Source organism: Haliaeetus leucocephalus, unplaced genomic scaffold (genome assembly GCF_000737465.1).
Source record: "Haliaeetus leucocephalus isolate CR32 unplaced genomic scaffold, Haliaeetus_leucocephalus-4.0 Scaffold397, whole genome shotgun sequence".
Taxonomy (NCBI): Eukaryota; Metazoa; Chordata; class Aves; order Accipitriformes; family Accipitridae; genus Haliaeetus; species Haliaeetus leucocephalus.
Genome location: NW_010972833.1, coordinates 3,308 through 16,614, shown reverse-complemented (window position 1 = coordinate 16,614; position 13,307 = coordinate 3,308). Strand labels below are relative to the sequence as shown.

The following is a 13,307-nucleotide window of genomic DNA, read 5'->3' as shown; positions in this document are numbered from 1 at the left end:
GTGTATTTGGGGGGGATTTGGGTGTATTTGGGGTCCTGGGGGGGAGGTGTCTCACCAGTCTGCCGGGGGGCGTAGAGGGGTTTGTCTGTCTGGAGCAGGAGCACCCCCCGGGGCCCCCCCAGCCCCACACGCAGCCTCTGGGGGGGCAGGGGGGGGCTCCGGGCCTCCAGCAGCAGCGTCTGCCCCATGGTGGCCTCCAGTGCCCCACAGTGCTTGGCCTGCTCTGGGGTCACCTGGGGGGCATTGGGGGTCACTGGGGGGACATGGGGGTCCATGATGTCCCCCTGCCCCATAAGGACGTCCCCACCTCCATGTGCTCCCCAAGAACATCTCCATGATGTCCCCCTGCCCCATGGGGACATTCCCATGGCCCCCCAGGACCCCCCTGTCCCCTCTGCCCCCCATGTCCTCACACCTCGATGTTCAGGATCTGGCTGAAGTCGTTGTGGGTCCCGAGGTCGAAGGGGACCGGGGGGGCGCAGGGTCCTGCCCCACGGTCGCCCTCCCCAGGCCAGGCTGTCACTGTCCCCATCACTGGCCCCACGGCCGCCACCAGCAGCCCCACGGGGGTCCCCAGGGCCACAAGCCGAGGTGCCACCAGCACCAGCCTGGGGGAGACACAGCGTGACCCATGGCTGCCCCATGGCTGCCCCATAGACCTTCTCCACCCCAGGGGTGTCCCAGAGTCCCCCCCACCCCACAGGTACCCCACATATGCCTTGATGTAACCCTGTCCCATAGCTGCCCTATAGCTGTGTCATAGCTCCACCTGCCCCATAGAGCCCCCATAGCCCCCTCTCAGCCCTATAGCTACCACATAGCTCCTCACAAACCCCATAGGAACTTAACAGCTCCCCCAGCCCCATAGCTGCCCCAGAACCCCGTAGTCCCTAAAGCCCCATAGGTTCTCCATAGTTGTACCCAGCCCCACAGCTCACCCCTCCAGCCCCAGAGCTGCCCTAGAGCCCCCATAGCTCCCCAAGCCCCATAGCTGCTCCACAGTCACACTCAGCCCCATAGTGCCCTCCCCCCAGCCCCACAGCTGCTCCATAGGCCCTACTCAGGGTCCTGGGGGCTGCCCCCCGGCATCGACAGGAGGAGAAGGAGGACGAGGAGACCCAACACCCAACGTGGCCCCATGGCATCGCTGATGTGGGGCAGCTGGGGCTGGCGGCAGAGGGTGAGCGCGTTGGGGGTCAATCATTAACCAGGATGCCGGGGTTCCCCCGCTGGCCCCATGGCCATTGACCCCTGGGTGGGGACACATGACTGCGGGGAAATGGCCCTGTGGGGTGGGGGGGTCTATGGGGCAGGGGGACTTGGATATGGGGGGCAACAGGGGCCCTATGGGGTCTATGGGGCACTATGGGGTCTGTAAGAAGTTATGGGGCCCTATGGGGTCTGTAAGAAGTTATGGGGCCCTATGGGGTCTGGAGGACAAGGGTTGATGCATGGGGTTGAGGTTGGATGTGGGGTGTTGGTCCCCATAGACCCCGCAGGTGACACTTGGTCCTCACTGTCCCCCCTCAGGTGACCATTTGTCTTGGGGACGCGTCCCCTTGTTGAACATCATGAGGTTCCTCATGGCCCCTTTTTCCACCCACTGAGGTCCCTCTGGGTGACCCCCCCGACCCTCTTGGGTCTCAGCTTCTCCTCCCAGTTTGGTGTCATTGTCAAACTGGGGTGGGGGAGGGGACACGCTGTCCCACCAGCCAGACCATGGAGGAAGATGTGGGACAGGTAGTGACCCCCCCCGGGGTGGGACCCAGACCTGCAGTAGGATGTCCCTCCAGTGTCCCCCTGTGCCCCCCATCTCCCGGGGAAGTCCCCATCATTCCCAACCCCCCATCTCCCCCCAGCCACTGAGCAGACGGGAGCTGAGCTCTGTTGTCACCAATGAGGCCACATATGAACTCGCCTTGCAATACCTCCCCTCCCCTTCCACCAGGTCATGTGTGATGTCACATGGGTGTGGCCAGCCCATCTGCCCGCTGTGTCTCTAACACACCAGCCCAACCCAGTGACACCCCTGAGACCCCACAGTGACACCCCAGTGACCCACCAGTAGCACCCCTTTGATCCCTCCATCCCATCCCAATGAGACCCTGAGACACCCCTGGGACCCCACCATGACCCCCTGGTGACCCCTAGGCCATCCCCGGTGACACACCCAGGCCCCCCTGGGGACCCCACAGGGACACCCCCCCAGATGCCATGGGGACACCCAGGCTGCGGCAGTGACCTCCCGGGAGGTCCCCCATGGTGCCACCCCTGGTGACATTCCTGGTGACACTCCTGGCACCCTCAACCCCACCTGAGACCCCCCCCCATGTCCCCCCGTCCCCCCAGAACCAGCCCCCCTGGGACCACCCAATCCCCTGCTGCCCCTTCCCCGCCCCCCCAGGACACCTGGATCCCTTCCCAGACGGATGGACAGAGGGACACAGGTGACACCACCATCCCAGAGAACCCCTGGGGAGGGGGTCCCAAGTTGTCGTGTTTCTCTTCCATCCTTCTGTGATGGCTGACAAAGAGGGCGGGGCCACCACGAGGCCATGGCGGAAGGGAGAGATGGATGGATGGAGGGATGGAGAGATGGATTGACAGATGGATGGATCAAGGTGGGGATGGATGGATGGAGAGAGGGATGGAGGGAGGGCTAGAAGGGGAGAGTGGAGGGATGGAGGGATGGAGGGGGATGGAGAGATGAAAGGATGGAGATAGATGGAGGAAGGGATGGAGACATGGATGAAGGAAGGGTGGAGGGATGGAGAGAAGGTTGGAGGAAGAGCAGGATGGTTGGATGGAGGGAGGGATGGAGAGGTGGCTGGAGGAAGGGGTGGAGAGAGGGACAAGGGGGTGGAGAGATGGGTGGTAGGACAGAGGCATGAATGGGTGGGTGGATGGAAAGATGGAGATGGTTGGATGAACAGAGGGAGGGAGGGGTTTGTGTTGTGGGTCTCCACCATGCCCACCCCCTCTCTCCAGACCCTCCCCTGACATCACACCCTCTCCACACCCCCCTCCTCCACCCCTGCTTCCTCCCCTACCGTTGTCCCTCCCTCCTCCCCCCTCCTCCTCCCCTCCTCTCCCCTCCAGCTCCTTCTCTCCCGCTTGGTTGTGGTCCCTCGGGAGCTGCCGGCGATGGCCGAGACCTCCAGGAGTCGGGGCAGGAGAGACCCCCCGCTGCCGCGGCACAGCCTCCGCCCGGCACAGGCATAGAGGAGGGGGTTCATGGCACTGCTGAGGAAGGCCAAGGCAGTGGCCGGTGGCCGGATGGCTTTGGCAGCTACCTCCAAGGTCCCACCACCTCCTCGTACGACCACTGCCACCTCCAACAAGCTGGCCAGGTGGTAAGGTCCCCACGCAACTGCAAAGGCTACCACCACGGCAGCCACCAGCCGGAAGGTACGACTGCGCCGGGCCAACCGGGTCTGGCGTAACCGGCGGATCAGTAACCCGTAGCCGGCAGCCACGGCGGTCAGTGGTAGAGCCCAACCCAAGATGGTCTCCAGAAGGTTGTGGACCACCAACCAAGCCTCCGTGCTGTGCACCCGCTGGCAGTGCCCATGCTCCACCCGTCGGAAGACAATGGATGGGATGGCCAACACCAAAGCCACCAACCAAGTTACTGCCGCTGCTCCATGAGCTAACTGTCCGGCATGACCACCCGCCGACACCACTGCTGTTGCTGGCTTGGAGACTGCCAAGCACCGATGGAGACCCAGAAGAGCAATGAGGAAGATGCTGACGTACATGGCAGCGGCACAGAGGTAGTTACACCCGCGGCAGATGGCCAAGCCCATGTTCCATTGGCCAACGCTCAAGGCCCGGAGGTAGATGGGACCAGTGAGGAGGGTGACCACGTCAGCCAAGGCCAAGTGGAAGATGAGGAGGACGGGGACACTGCGACGATGGGTGACGGCGCAGCTCCAAAGGACCATGGCGTTGCCCGGCAGCCCCACCACCACCGCCACCGACAGCAGGGCCAGCCCCACTGCCGCGCCAGGGATGGGGGCAGATGTGGCGTTCAGGGGGGACGAAGCATTGGCAGGGGACGAGGACATCATGGCAGTAGGTGGAGAGGGGCTGTGGGGAGAGGGGGACACAGAATCCTCCAGAGAAAATGCAGGTCTCCCTCCCTCCATCCCTCCCTCCTTCCATCCCTTCCTCCTTCCGCCCATCCCTCCATCCATCTCTCCATCCCTCCTTTCCACCACCTCTCCATCACTCAATCCATCCATGCCTTTCTCCATCCCTTGATCTCTCCATCTCTCCATCCCTTCCTCCATCCTGCCCTTCCTCCTTCCCTCCATCGCCCCTCCCTTTCTTCCTCCCTCCATCTCTCCATCCATCCTTTCCTCCCTTCCTTTCTCTCTCCTTCTGTCCTTCATCTCTCCCTCCTGCCACCTCTCCCTCCATCCCTCTCTCCATCCCTCCCTCCACCCTTCCTGTTCTTCATCCATCCCTCCATCTGTCCTTCTCTCCATCCCTCCCTCCATCTCTCCAACCCTCCAACCCACCTCCCATCTCACCCCACCCCCATGGCCCCTCCCCTCCTCATCCATCCCACCACCCCTCCTTCCTTCTCCCCACTCTCTGAGGTCTCCTTCTCTTCTTCCTTTACCCCCCTTGGCTCTTTCCCTCCATCTCGGCATCTCCCAGACCTCCTAGTTGCCCCCCCAGATCTCCCACTTGCCCACCACACCACCCAGTTTCCCCCATCAAACCTCCCAGTTGTCCCTGTTAGACATCCCAGTTGTCCACCCAGACCTTCCAGTTGCCCCCCAGTCCTCCCAGTGGGCCACCACCCGTTAGCCCCTGTTAAACCTCCCAGTTTCCCCCAGCTGTCCACCCAGATCTCCCAGTTGCCCCCCAGATCTCCCACTGGCCCTCCACACCACCCAGTTTCCCCCACCACACCACCAAGTTTCCCCCATCAAACTTCCCAGTGCACCCACTAGACTCCCAGTTGTCCACCAAGACCTTCCAGTTGCCCACAAGACCTCCCACTGAGCCACCACACCACCTATTTGCCCCCATCAAACCTCCCAATTGCCCCAGTAGTCCACCCAGATCTTCCAGTTGCCCGCCAAACCTCCCAGTCACCCTCCAGACCTTCTAGTCCTCCCCCGCTCCCCCCCGATCTTTCAGGTGCCCCCTCAAGACCTCCCACTCCACCAGCCTTCCCTACCTCAGGGACTCACATGTCCCTTCCTGGAGTCCCCAGCCTGGGTGGTGGATCCTTGGTGTCCCTGTCACCGGTGGTGGCTGTAACCGTTAGGTGCCACTTCCCCTCCACCCAGCCCCAGGCAGGAAACATTCACGCAAGAGGAAGGAGGCAGGAAAACCACAGGGGAAGAAGGGGACATGTGGTAGGGGAGGGACGCTGGACCTTATTTTGTCCCCTGGGGGTGGCGAAAGACAGGAGTGGTGGCATTGTCACCAGGTAGAGAGACTCTCCAGGTGGTCCACCAGGAGTGGGGGTGTCTGGTTGCTGCATCACATGGCTGTGGGGGTGGTGGGAGCACGTTGAAATGGTGTTGATGGGACAGGGAAGGTCTTCTACGTGTGGTATAGTCAATATACCTTCTCTTCCTTCCCTCCATCCATCCCTCCACCCGCCTGTCCTAAGATTTGTGTCCTGGCCCTAAAATCAGGGCCACCCCCAGCAGATGCCACCCATGATGGGGTGACCCCAAGTGAGAAGAAGACCCAGTGACAGTGGTGGCCCTCCATAACCCACCACACTGAAGGAATCCCCATTTCCCATCATGCCATTGTCCAAACAAAGAGAGCGAAGACTGGAGATGTCCCACAATGGGATCCAACCTTCCCCTTCCATGGCTCCCCCCCAAATTCCCACAATGTCACTGACTAGCCAACGTGTCCAAAGACTAGAAATGGGCAATGTTGGCCATTTTCACCCTCTGCTGCAGTTTTTTTGCCCCTCTAAACTCATGGGGTTGGGTTTAGGCAGATGTTCTCCAAGTGGGACTTCACTGTAATCCAACCCAAGGCTTTCAGCCACCTTGGGAAGAACTTCCTCAGGACTCAGAAAGTCCATGTGGGTTTGAGGGAGAATAAAAATTATATTTTTCTTTTATTTCTTCTTTCTTTCCACCGGGATAGAGATGAGGCTTCAAATAAGGCACTTTTTGATCATAATCCAGATGTTTCCTGGGTTATTCTGAGGTCAAGGATCATTTTTATCAGAAAAGACCATGGTAGAAACACTTGGGTGATCTTTGTTTTGGAGTCCCTCCCAGCGAATGTACACTAATGAAGAAATGAAGGAAGAAAATTCTCATTAAACCATTTTTTTTTGAGAAAAATTGCTTTCTGCTCACTGAAGAGGCTCATGGGGACACCCCCCACTCCAAATGTCCTACGCTTTGGCAATGAATATGGTGTTAGAACCTCCTCTCCATGCATTCAGAGGACCTGGGGTTAGGGATGAGGTGGCATCTGGGCCACTAACACCCCACGTGGACAGCATTTTGGGGGAAGATGCTCTGCATTGCTCAATATGTTGGGGACTCAGGTGTGGTGTACCTGGTCTGAGGACATCCTCAGAGGAGAAGCGCTTGGGCCTCAACGGGATATCTTCTCCTCAGCTGTCAATATCCCTTCACTTTAATTAATTTTGTACCCTTTGTATCACTTTATATCCTTTCTATCACTTTATACTCTGATCCTTATCCTTCCCTTTACCCCATTTACTCCTCCTCCAAAAGATACAAATAGCCAATAGGAACACCAGGACCAGTATAATGGCACCAGTGGCTTATTGGGCCACCAATGGGATGCAGTGACACAGGGCTGTTTGTTAGAGGTGCCAAAAGAAGCAGCAACAGCCTCTATAAATCCAAATTTTCCACCTTTCTCTCCTGGTCATCCCACAGTTGGTGTCTGAGATGTTTTCCTCCACCATCGATGGTGAGGATGCACCAAGTTTTGCTATGTTGTCCCATCCCACCTCCAAAAAAAGTTCATTTTCTCCCAGGTGTAGGGCTCAAATGTCATCAGAAGGCTGCTTTGGCCAACAATGTTCTCCCCCAACCACACAACATGCCCCCACCCCCAGATGAGCCCACCATGGACGCATGAGCAGGTGAATGTATCTCTAGCACAAACATGAAGGTTCCTACAGTCTTCAAGGGGCTTGGGAAAGACTTGGGGTGGAGGACATCACCTTTAGAGTGACCATCATGGCTGGGATGAAGTCTTTCACAGGTCTTTTTGGTGGGATATCATGGTCAGGAGCACCAAAGGGCAGCAGAGCTCCGTAGAGTTGGCTCTGAGGACAGCATCTTGGAAGGATGGGTCCTTCCTTGGAAGGAAGGTCCACAGCAGTACTCAGTTGACACTCAAAATAAACACCACGTACGGCAACTGCTGAAGGTATTACGAGTAGATACAGAATGGGCTGAAATGTTTTATGTCCACCTTGTCTCCATCTTCTCCAGGAATATCTCCCAGACTTGTGTGCCTTGAGGTAGAACCCAAGGATAAGAACCAGCAGTGGATGAACCCAAGGAGAAGAACCATCAGGGGATGAACCTGAGCAGAAGATCCATCAGGGGATCGGGATCAAGTCAGGGCTGGTCAACATCAAGGTGTTACCAGGTTGATGACACAGTGAGGTCATTCTAAGCCACATCTGAAAGATCGTGGAGATCAGGAGATCCTCCTGACAAGCAGCAAAAAGCAAGTGTTGCATGTGTGCTGGTTTTGGCTGGGGTAGAGTTCATTTTCTTCATAGTAGCTGGTATGGGGCTGTGTTTTGGATTTGTGCTGGAAACAGTGTTGATAACACAGGGATGTTTTTGTTACTGCTAAGCAGTGCTTACACAGAGCCAAGGGCTGAGCAGTGCTTACACAGAGTCAAGGTCTTCTGCTCCTCACCCCACCCCACCAGCAAGCAGGCTGGGGAGGGCACAAGAAGTTGGGAGGGGACACAGCCAGGACAGCTGACCCCAACTGATCAAAGGGATATTCCAGACCATATGACGTCATGCTCAGCATATAAAGCTGGGGGAAGAAGAAGGAAGGGGGGAATGTTCAGAGTGATGGTGTTTGTCTTCCCAAGTAACCATTACGCAGCATGCTGGAGCCCTGCTTTACCGGAGGTGGCTGAACACCTGCCTGCCCATGGGAAGTGGGGAATGAATTCCTGGTTTTGCTTTGCTTGTGTGCGTGGCTTTTGCTTTCCCTACTAAACTGTCTTTATCTCAGCCCAGGAGTTTTCTCACTTTCACTTTTCTGATTCTCCCCCCCATCCCACCACAGGGGGAGTGAGCGAGTGGCTGTGCGGGGCTTAGTTACCAGCCGCGGTTAAACCACGACAGCATGCAACTTTTGAAAAAGTCCAAACAATGAGCTGGAGAACCAGAGTTTGTTCAACCTCACTTTGGTTAAGGAAGGTGTCCTCCTTGATCCCACCCTTGGATCCCACCTCTGGTGGTCTGAAAGAGAAGGTGGCTGGATTTACCCTGTTTTATTATTGCTGGATACCAATGCATCCAGAGGTGACAACTTTGAAGTTGGCACATCTTAACCCTGCTCACGCTAAGGTGCACAGGTCCAGGACTTGGACACACACACACAATTGGCCAAGAGCAGAAAAACTGATTTCAGAGTTAGGACAGAGCCTAGAGTTAGGCTGGAGCCATAGGCTGGGCAGGGGATAGGCAGATCTTTCCTGGCCATGCAGGGATGCTGGCTCGCAGCTGGATGGTGGGGCAGAGTGGACCCTCAGCAAGTTTGCAGATGACACCAAACTGGGAGGAGTGGCCACAGGGTCACATTGCCACCTAGAGGTACCTCAACAGGCTGGAGCAATGGGCTGGCAGGAACCTCATGAAGCTCAACAAAGAGAAAGGCCAAGTCTTGCCCCTGGGGAGGAACAACCCCAGGCACCAAAATATGCAGGGGACCACCCAGCTGGAAAGCAGCTTGGAGAAAAGGCCCTGGGGGTCCTGGTAGACACCAAGGTGCCATGTGCCAGGAATGTGGCCTTCCAGCAAAGAAGATGAACAGTGTCCTGGGCTGCATTAGGGAAAGTACTGCCAGCCAGTGGAGGGAGGGGATCCTTCTCTTCTGGTCAGCACTGGTGAGGCAACATCTGGAGTGCTGGGGCCAGTGCTGGGCTCCCCTGTATAGGAGAGACATGGCCATACTGGAGAGTCCAACGAAGGGCCGGGAAGATGGTGAAGAGACTGGAGTCCCTCACATAGGAGGAAAGTCTGTGAGACCTGTGACTGTTCAGCCTGGAGAAGAGAAGGCTCAGGGGGATCTTACTGATGTATATCAATACCTGAAGGGAGGGTGCAAAGAGGATGGAGCCTATTCTCAGTGGTGCCCAGTGACAGGACAAGAGGTGATGGGCTGTCATGGTTTAACCCCAGCCAGCAACTAAGCACCACGCAGCCGCTCACTCACTACCCCCCCACCCAGTGGCATGGGGGAGAAAATTGGGAAAAGAAGTAAAACTCGTGGGTTGAGATAAGAACAGTTTAATAGAACAGAAAGGAAGAAACTAATAATGATAATGATAACACTAATAAAATGACAACAGTAATAATAAAAGGATAGGAATGTACAAATCATGGGCAGTGCAATTGTTCACCACCCGCCAATCGACACCCAGTTAGTCCCTGAGCGGCGATTCCCCCCCACCCCCATTCCCCCCCAGTTTATATACTAGATGTGATGTCACACAGTATGGAATACCCCGTTGGCCAGTTTGGGTCAGGTGCCCTGGCTGTGTCCTGTGCCAACATCTTGTGCCCCTCCAGCTTTCTCGCTGGCTGGGCATGAGAAGCTGAAAAATCCTTGACTATAGTCTAAACACTACTTAGCAACAACTGAAACCATCAGTGTTATCAACATTCTTCGCATATTGAACTCAAAACATAGCACTTGTCCTGGTTTCAGCTGGGATAGAGTTAACTGTCTTCCTAGTAGCTGGTACAGCGCTGTGTTTTGAGTTCAGTATGTGAAGAATGTTGATAACACGGATGTTTTCAGTTGTTGCTCAGTAGTGTTTAGACTATAGTCAAGGATTTTTCAGCTTCTCATGCCCAGCCAGGGCACAAGAAGTTGGCACAGGACACAACCAGGGCACCTGACCCAAACTGGCCAACGGTGTATTCCATACCGTGTGACGCCCCATCTAGTATAGGAAATGGGAGGTGGGGGCAGGGAATCGCCGCTTGGGGACTGGCTGGGTGTCAGTTGGCGGGGGGTGAGCAATTGCCCTGCGCATCATTTGTATATTCCAATCCTTTTATTACTACTGTTGTCATTTTATTAGTGTTATCATTATCATTATTAGTTTCTTCTTTTCTGTTCTATTAAACCGTTCTTATCTCAACCCATGAGTTTTACTTCTTTTTCCCGATTTTCTCCCCCATCCCACTGGATGGGGGGGAGTGAGTGAGCGGCTGCATGGTGCTTAGTTGCTGACGGGGGTTAAACCACGACAGCACTGTACCAGCTACTAGGAAGACAGTCAACTCTATCCCAGCTGAAACCGGGACATGGGCACACAATGAAACACAGGAGGTTCCCTCAGAACATCACGTCACTGTGAGGGTGACGATTGCTGGCTCAGGTTGCCCAGGGAGGTTGTGGGGTCTCCAGCCTTGGAGATGTTCATAGTAGGTAGATACAGGCTAAAAGTACAGGCTGGTCTGTGCCTTCCGAGCTGCAGGCTGAGCTATTACACCTTGATAGGCTGGCCAGAGATGGGCTATGGGTAGAGTTCCTGTTTGCTATTTCCTTACCATATCCTAGGATAGGTAAGTAGGGGGTGGCAGTGTAGTCTGAGGCGTTGGGCTCAGCCTAGAATGACAAGAAGCCTGCCCTGACTGAGGCGGTAGGAAGGGAGACAGAAAAAGAAGCACAGCAAAGGCAGCCGTTAAAATAGCGGCCAAAAGCCGGTCACTCCTGCATCCAAGGTGAGCAAGTGTGGGCTGGAGAGCCCCAGGGCTCTGCTGCTAAGGCTAGCCACAGGTAAGCAGCAGGTCCTCTTCAGAGAAGGTGACACGCAATGCAGTCTTTCAAAAGGGCCTCGGTAATTGCTGTCAACTGGAGTCCTGTGACAGGGACAGTGGGGCCATCAGCCTGCAGCTCGACAGCGGTTACAAGTGCCACTGAAACACTGTTGATGGCAGATGCTGTTCTGTGGGTTGCGTTTGGGGTTTTTCTTAACCATTTTGTTGAGCTACAATTATTTCTTTGTGATCAGGAGACGGGATTGGTGCCGATCTTCTCTTTCTGGAGCACGTCCTGACCTCCCTTGTCATCCAAAGCTTTCCCCTCTGTTCCTGAGAGGAGCGATGGCCGCAATGGGGAACGACTCCCATAAGTAATGGCTTCACTGGTATGCTTGGACTTTGTGAATCTGAATCCCCAAAGACAACGGACGTGGCTGGTGCTCCACCCCTGAATGTTGATGTGCTGACAACCTAGAGTGAATTCTGGGGTGCTTCCTGATGGCAGCCAGACTTACCCAGGTGTTTTCGATTAGACGCAGGAAAATGCTCCTCTGTCACTTGGGTTACCTGCTGGTCTGCATACTTGCTTGTTTTCATTAAGTTGCAGTCAGGAACAGGGAAGACTTGACCTGATAATCCAATTCAAGACTCGAGAGGGAAAGGAAAAGAGACTGAGGCACAGAAATCAGAGTGTGGGTTTGTTGGACTTTTGGCAAAGCAGTCAGGGGAACAGACTCTTCTCCAAAACTGTTTCTGGACCAGTAAATATCAATGGCAGTGTTAGGCTTCCCCCCATGTTTCTGGGCTGGAGGTTACAGCTGGTTGTCCTGGGTGCTCCTGTACAGAACTCGACTTTTAAATATGCTTTCGTGCAACAATATCATCTCATCTCTTCAAATGTCATTTCCCTGCAGTCATTGCTGAGGGAATGTCTCTGCCCTCTTTCCTCCCAGAGAAGATTTGCATGGATTGGCAGCAATGACAGTGAGCTGGAGCGGGACTGCACAACCTGGGCAATATGTGCTTCCTCAAATCCGTCCTGCAGTGCCTGATGTACAAGCGGCCTCTGGCCAACTACCTGCTCTCTCAGGAGTACAGCCAGTTGTGTGAGTACTTTTAGGAACTCAAATCTGTTGGGCACTTCCCAAGGATTCCTAGGATCTGGAATTTGATTTAGGAGAAAAGAAGCCCTTCTTTGTCAACCCCCCGAGGAGCTGTTCTTTGAACACTCAAGCCACTTGTTGTATCTGGGTGTGTTCATCTTCAGAAAGGCACGTATTTCTAGCCCCGGGTCTCGGTCCCTATTCCTGCAAGTCAAACTCTCTTTGCTTATTGCACAGAAAACTTCTGTCAGTTAAGCATCCCTCTGAAGAAAGTTTTCTACGCACTAAAATGTCCCAGACTTGCTGGGACATTGGCACCTTGGGAGAAGAGGAGTGGAGACTGTTCTCAGAACTTCAAGATCTCCATGAGGTTTCCCATCGCTATGACTCTTTTGCTAACCTGAGGAGCTTGCTTCCCTCCCTCCCTCTTCAGGTCATCAGCAAGGCTTCTGCATGATGTGCATAATGGAAGCGCATGTTAACAAGGTCCTGCATTCCTCAGTCAGTGCCATCCAGCCTAGCGCTGTCATCAGTGTCCTCACGTATAAGTCATTTCAGGTGCTTTTACAGGTTTTCTTCCCTTCTTGTAGGAGAGAACTACTAACTTCTTCTTTTGTAGGAACAGGAGAACATTTCCAGCTTGGCAGGCTGGAAGATGCCCACGAGTTCCTACGCTATACTGTCGATGCCATGCAGAGAGCTTGTCTGAGTGGAAGCAGCGAGTAAGCACAAGCAAATTACCTTTTCAATGTTCCCGAGCCCTTTGGACTCCTTGATGTACTCCCACCAAGGAAAACCTATGCCCAGGGCTTTCAGACAAAGCAAGACTCTTGGAGGAGATCACCCTCTGCCTTACCATTTATTTCCAGATTGGACATGTCTTCTCAAGCAACTACCATCATCCATCAAATATTTGGGGGCTTTCTGAGATCCAGAGGTACTTTTCCGCAACTATTGCTCAACTTGGAATTGTCTGTGCCCTTCTGTTGGCCTGTGATAAACAGCCGATCGTGTGACTGGCGTAGTAGGTATGAAGGACGGAAACCAGCCGACTTCCCCTATCGCTGAGCTTTTCGATTTGCCTTCCAGTCACGTGCTTGAGCTGCAAAGCAGTTTCCGATTCCTACGAGGCTTTCCTGGATGTCCCTTTGGATATAAAAGTAAGAGGGTTTATAGCTGTGCTTCAAGACATCCCAAGGCC

General features: G+C 54.8%; 1 protein-coding gene across 1 annotated transcript in view; it reads right to left on the bottom strand.

Annotated features, from left to right (window-relative positions):
* Positions 1-5,264, bottom strand: part of LOC104835801 (leukotriene B4 receptor 1-like) — a 6,643-nt gene extending 1,379 nt beyond the window's left edge. Inside the window, exons 1-4 of the mRNA XM_010573973.1 lie at positions 5,208-5,264; positions 3,115-4,089; positions 416-608; positions 56-233 (exon numbers count right to left, since the gene is read on the bottom strand). Coding sequence (XP_010572275.1) covers positions 56-233; positions 416-608; positions 3,115-4,070 — 1,327 coding nt within the window. The 5' untranslated portion in view covers positions 4,071-4,089; positions 5,208-5,264. The remainder of the gene's footprint in view (positions 1-55; positions 234-415; positions 609-3,114; positions 4,090-5,207) is intronic.
* Between the last annotated feature and the right edge of the window lie 8,043 nt (positions 5,265-13,307).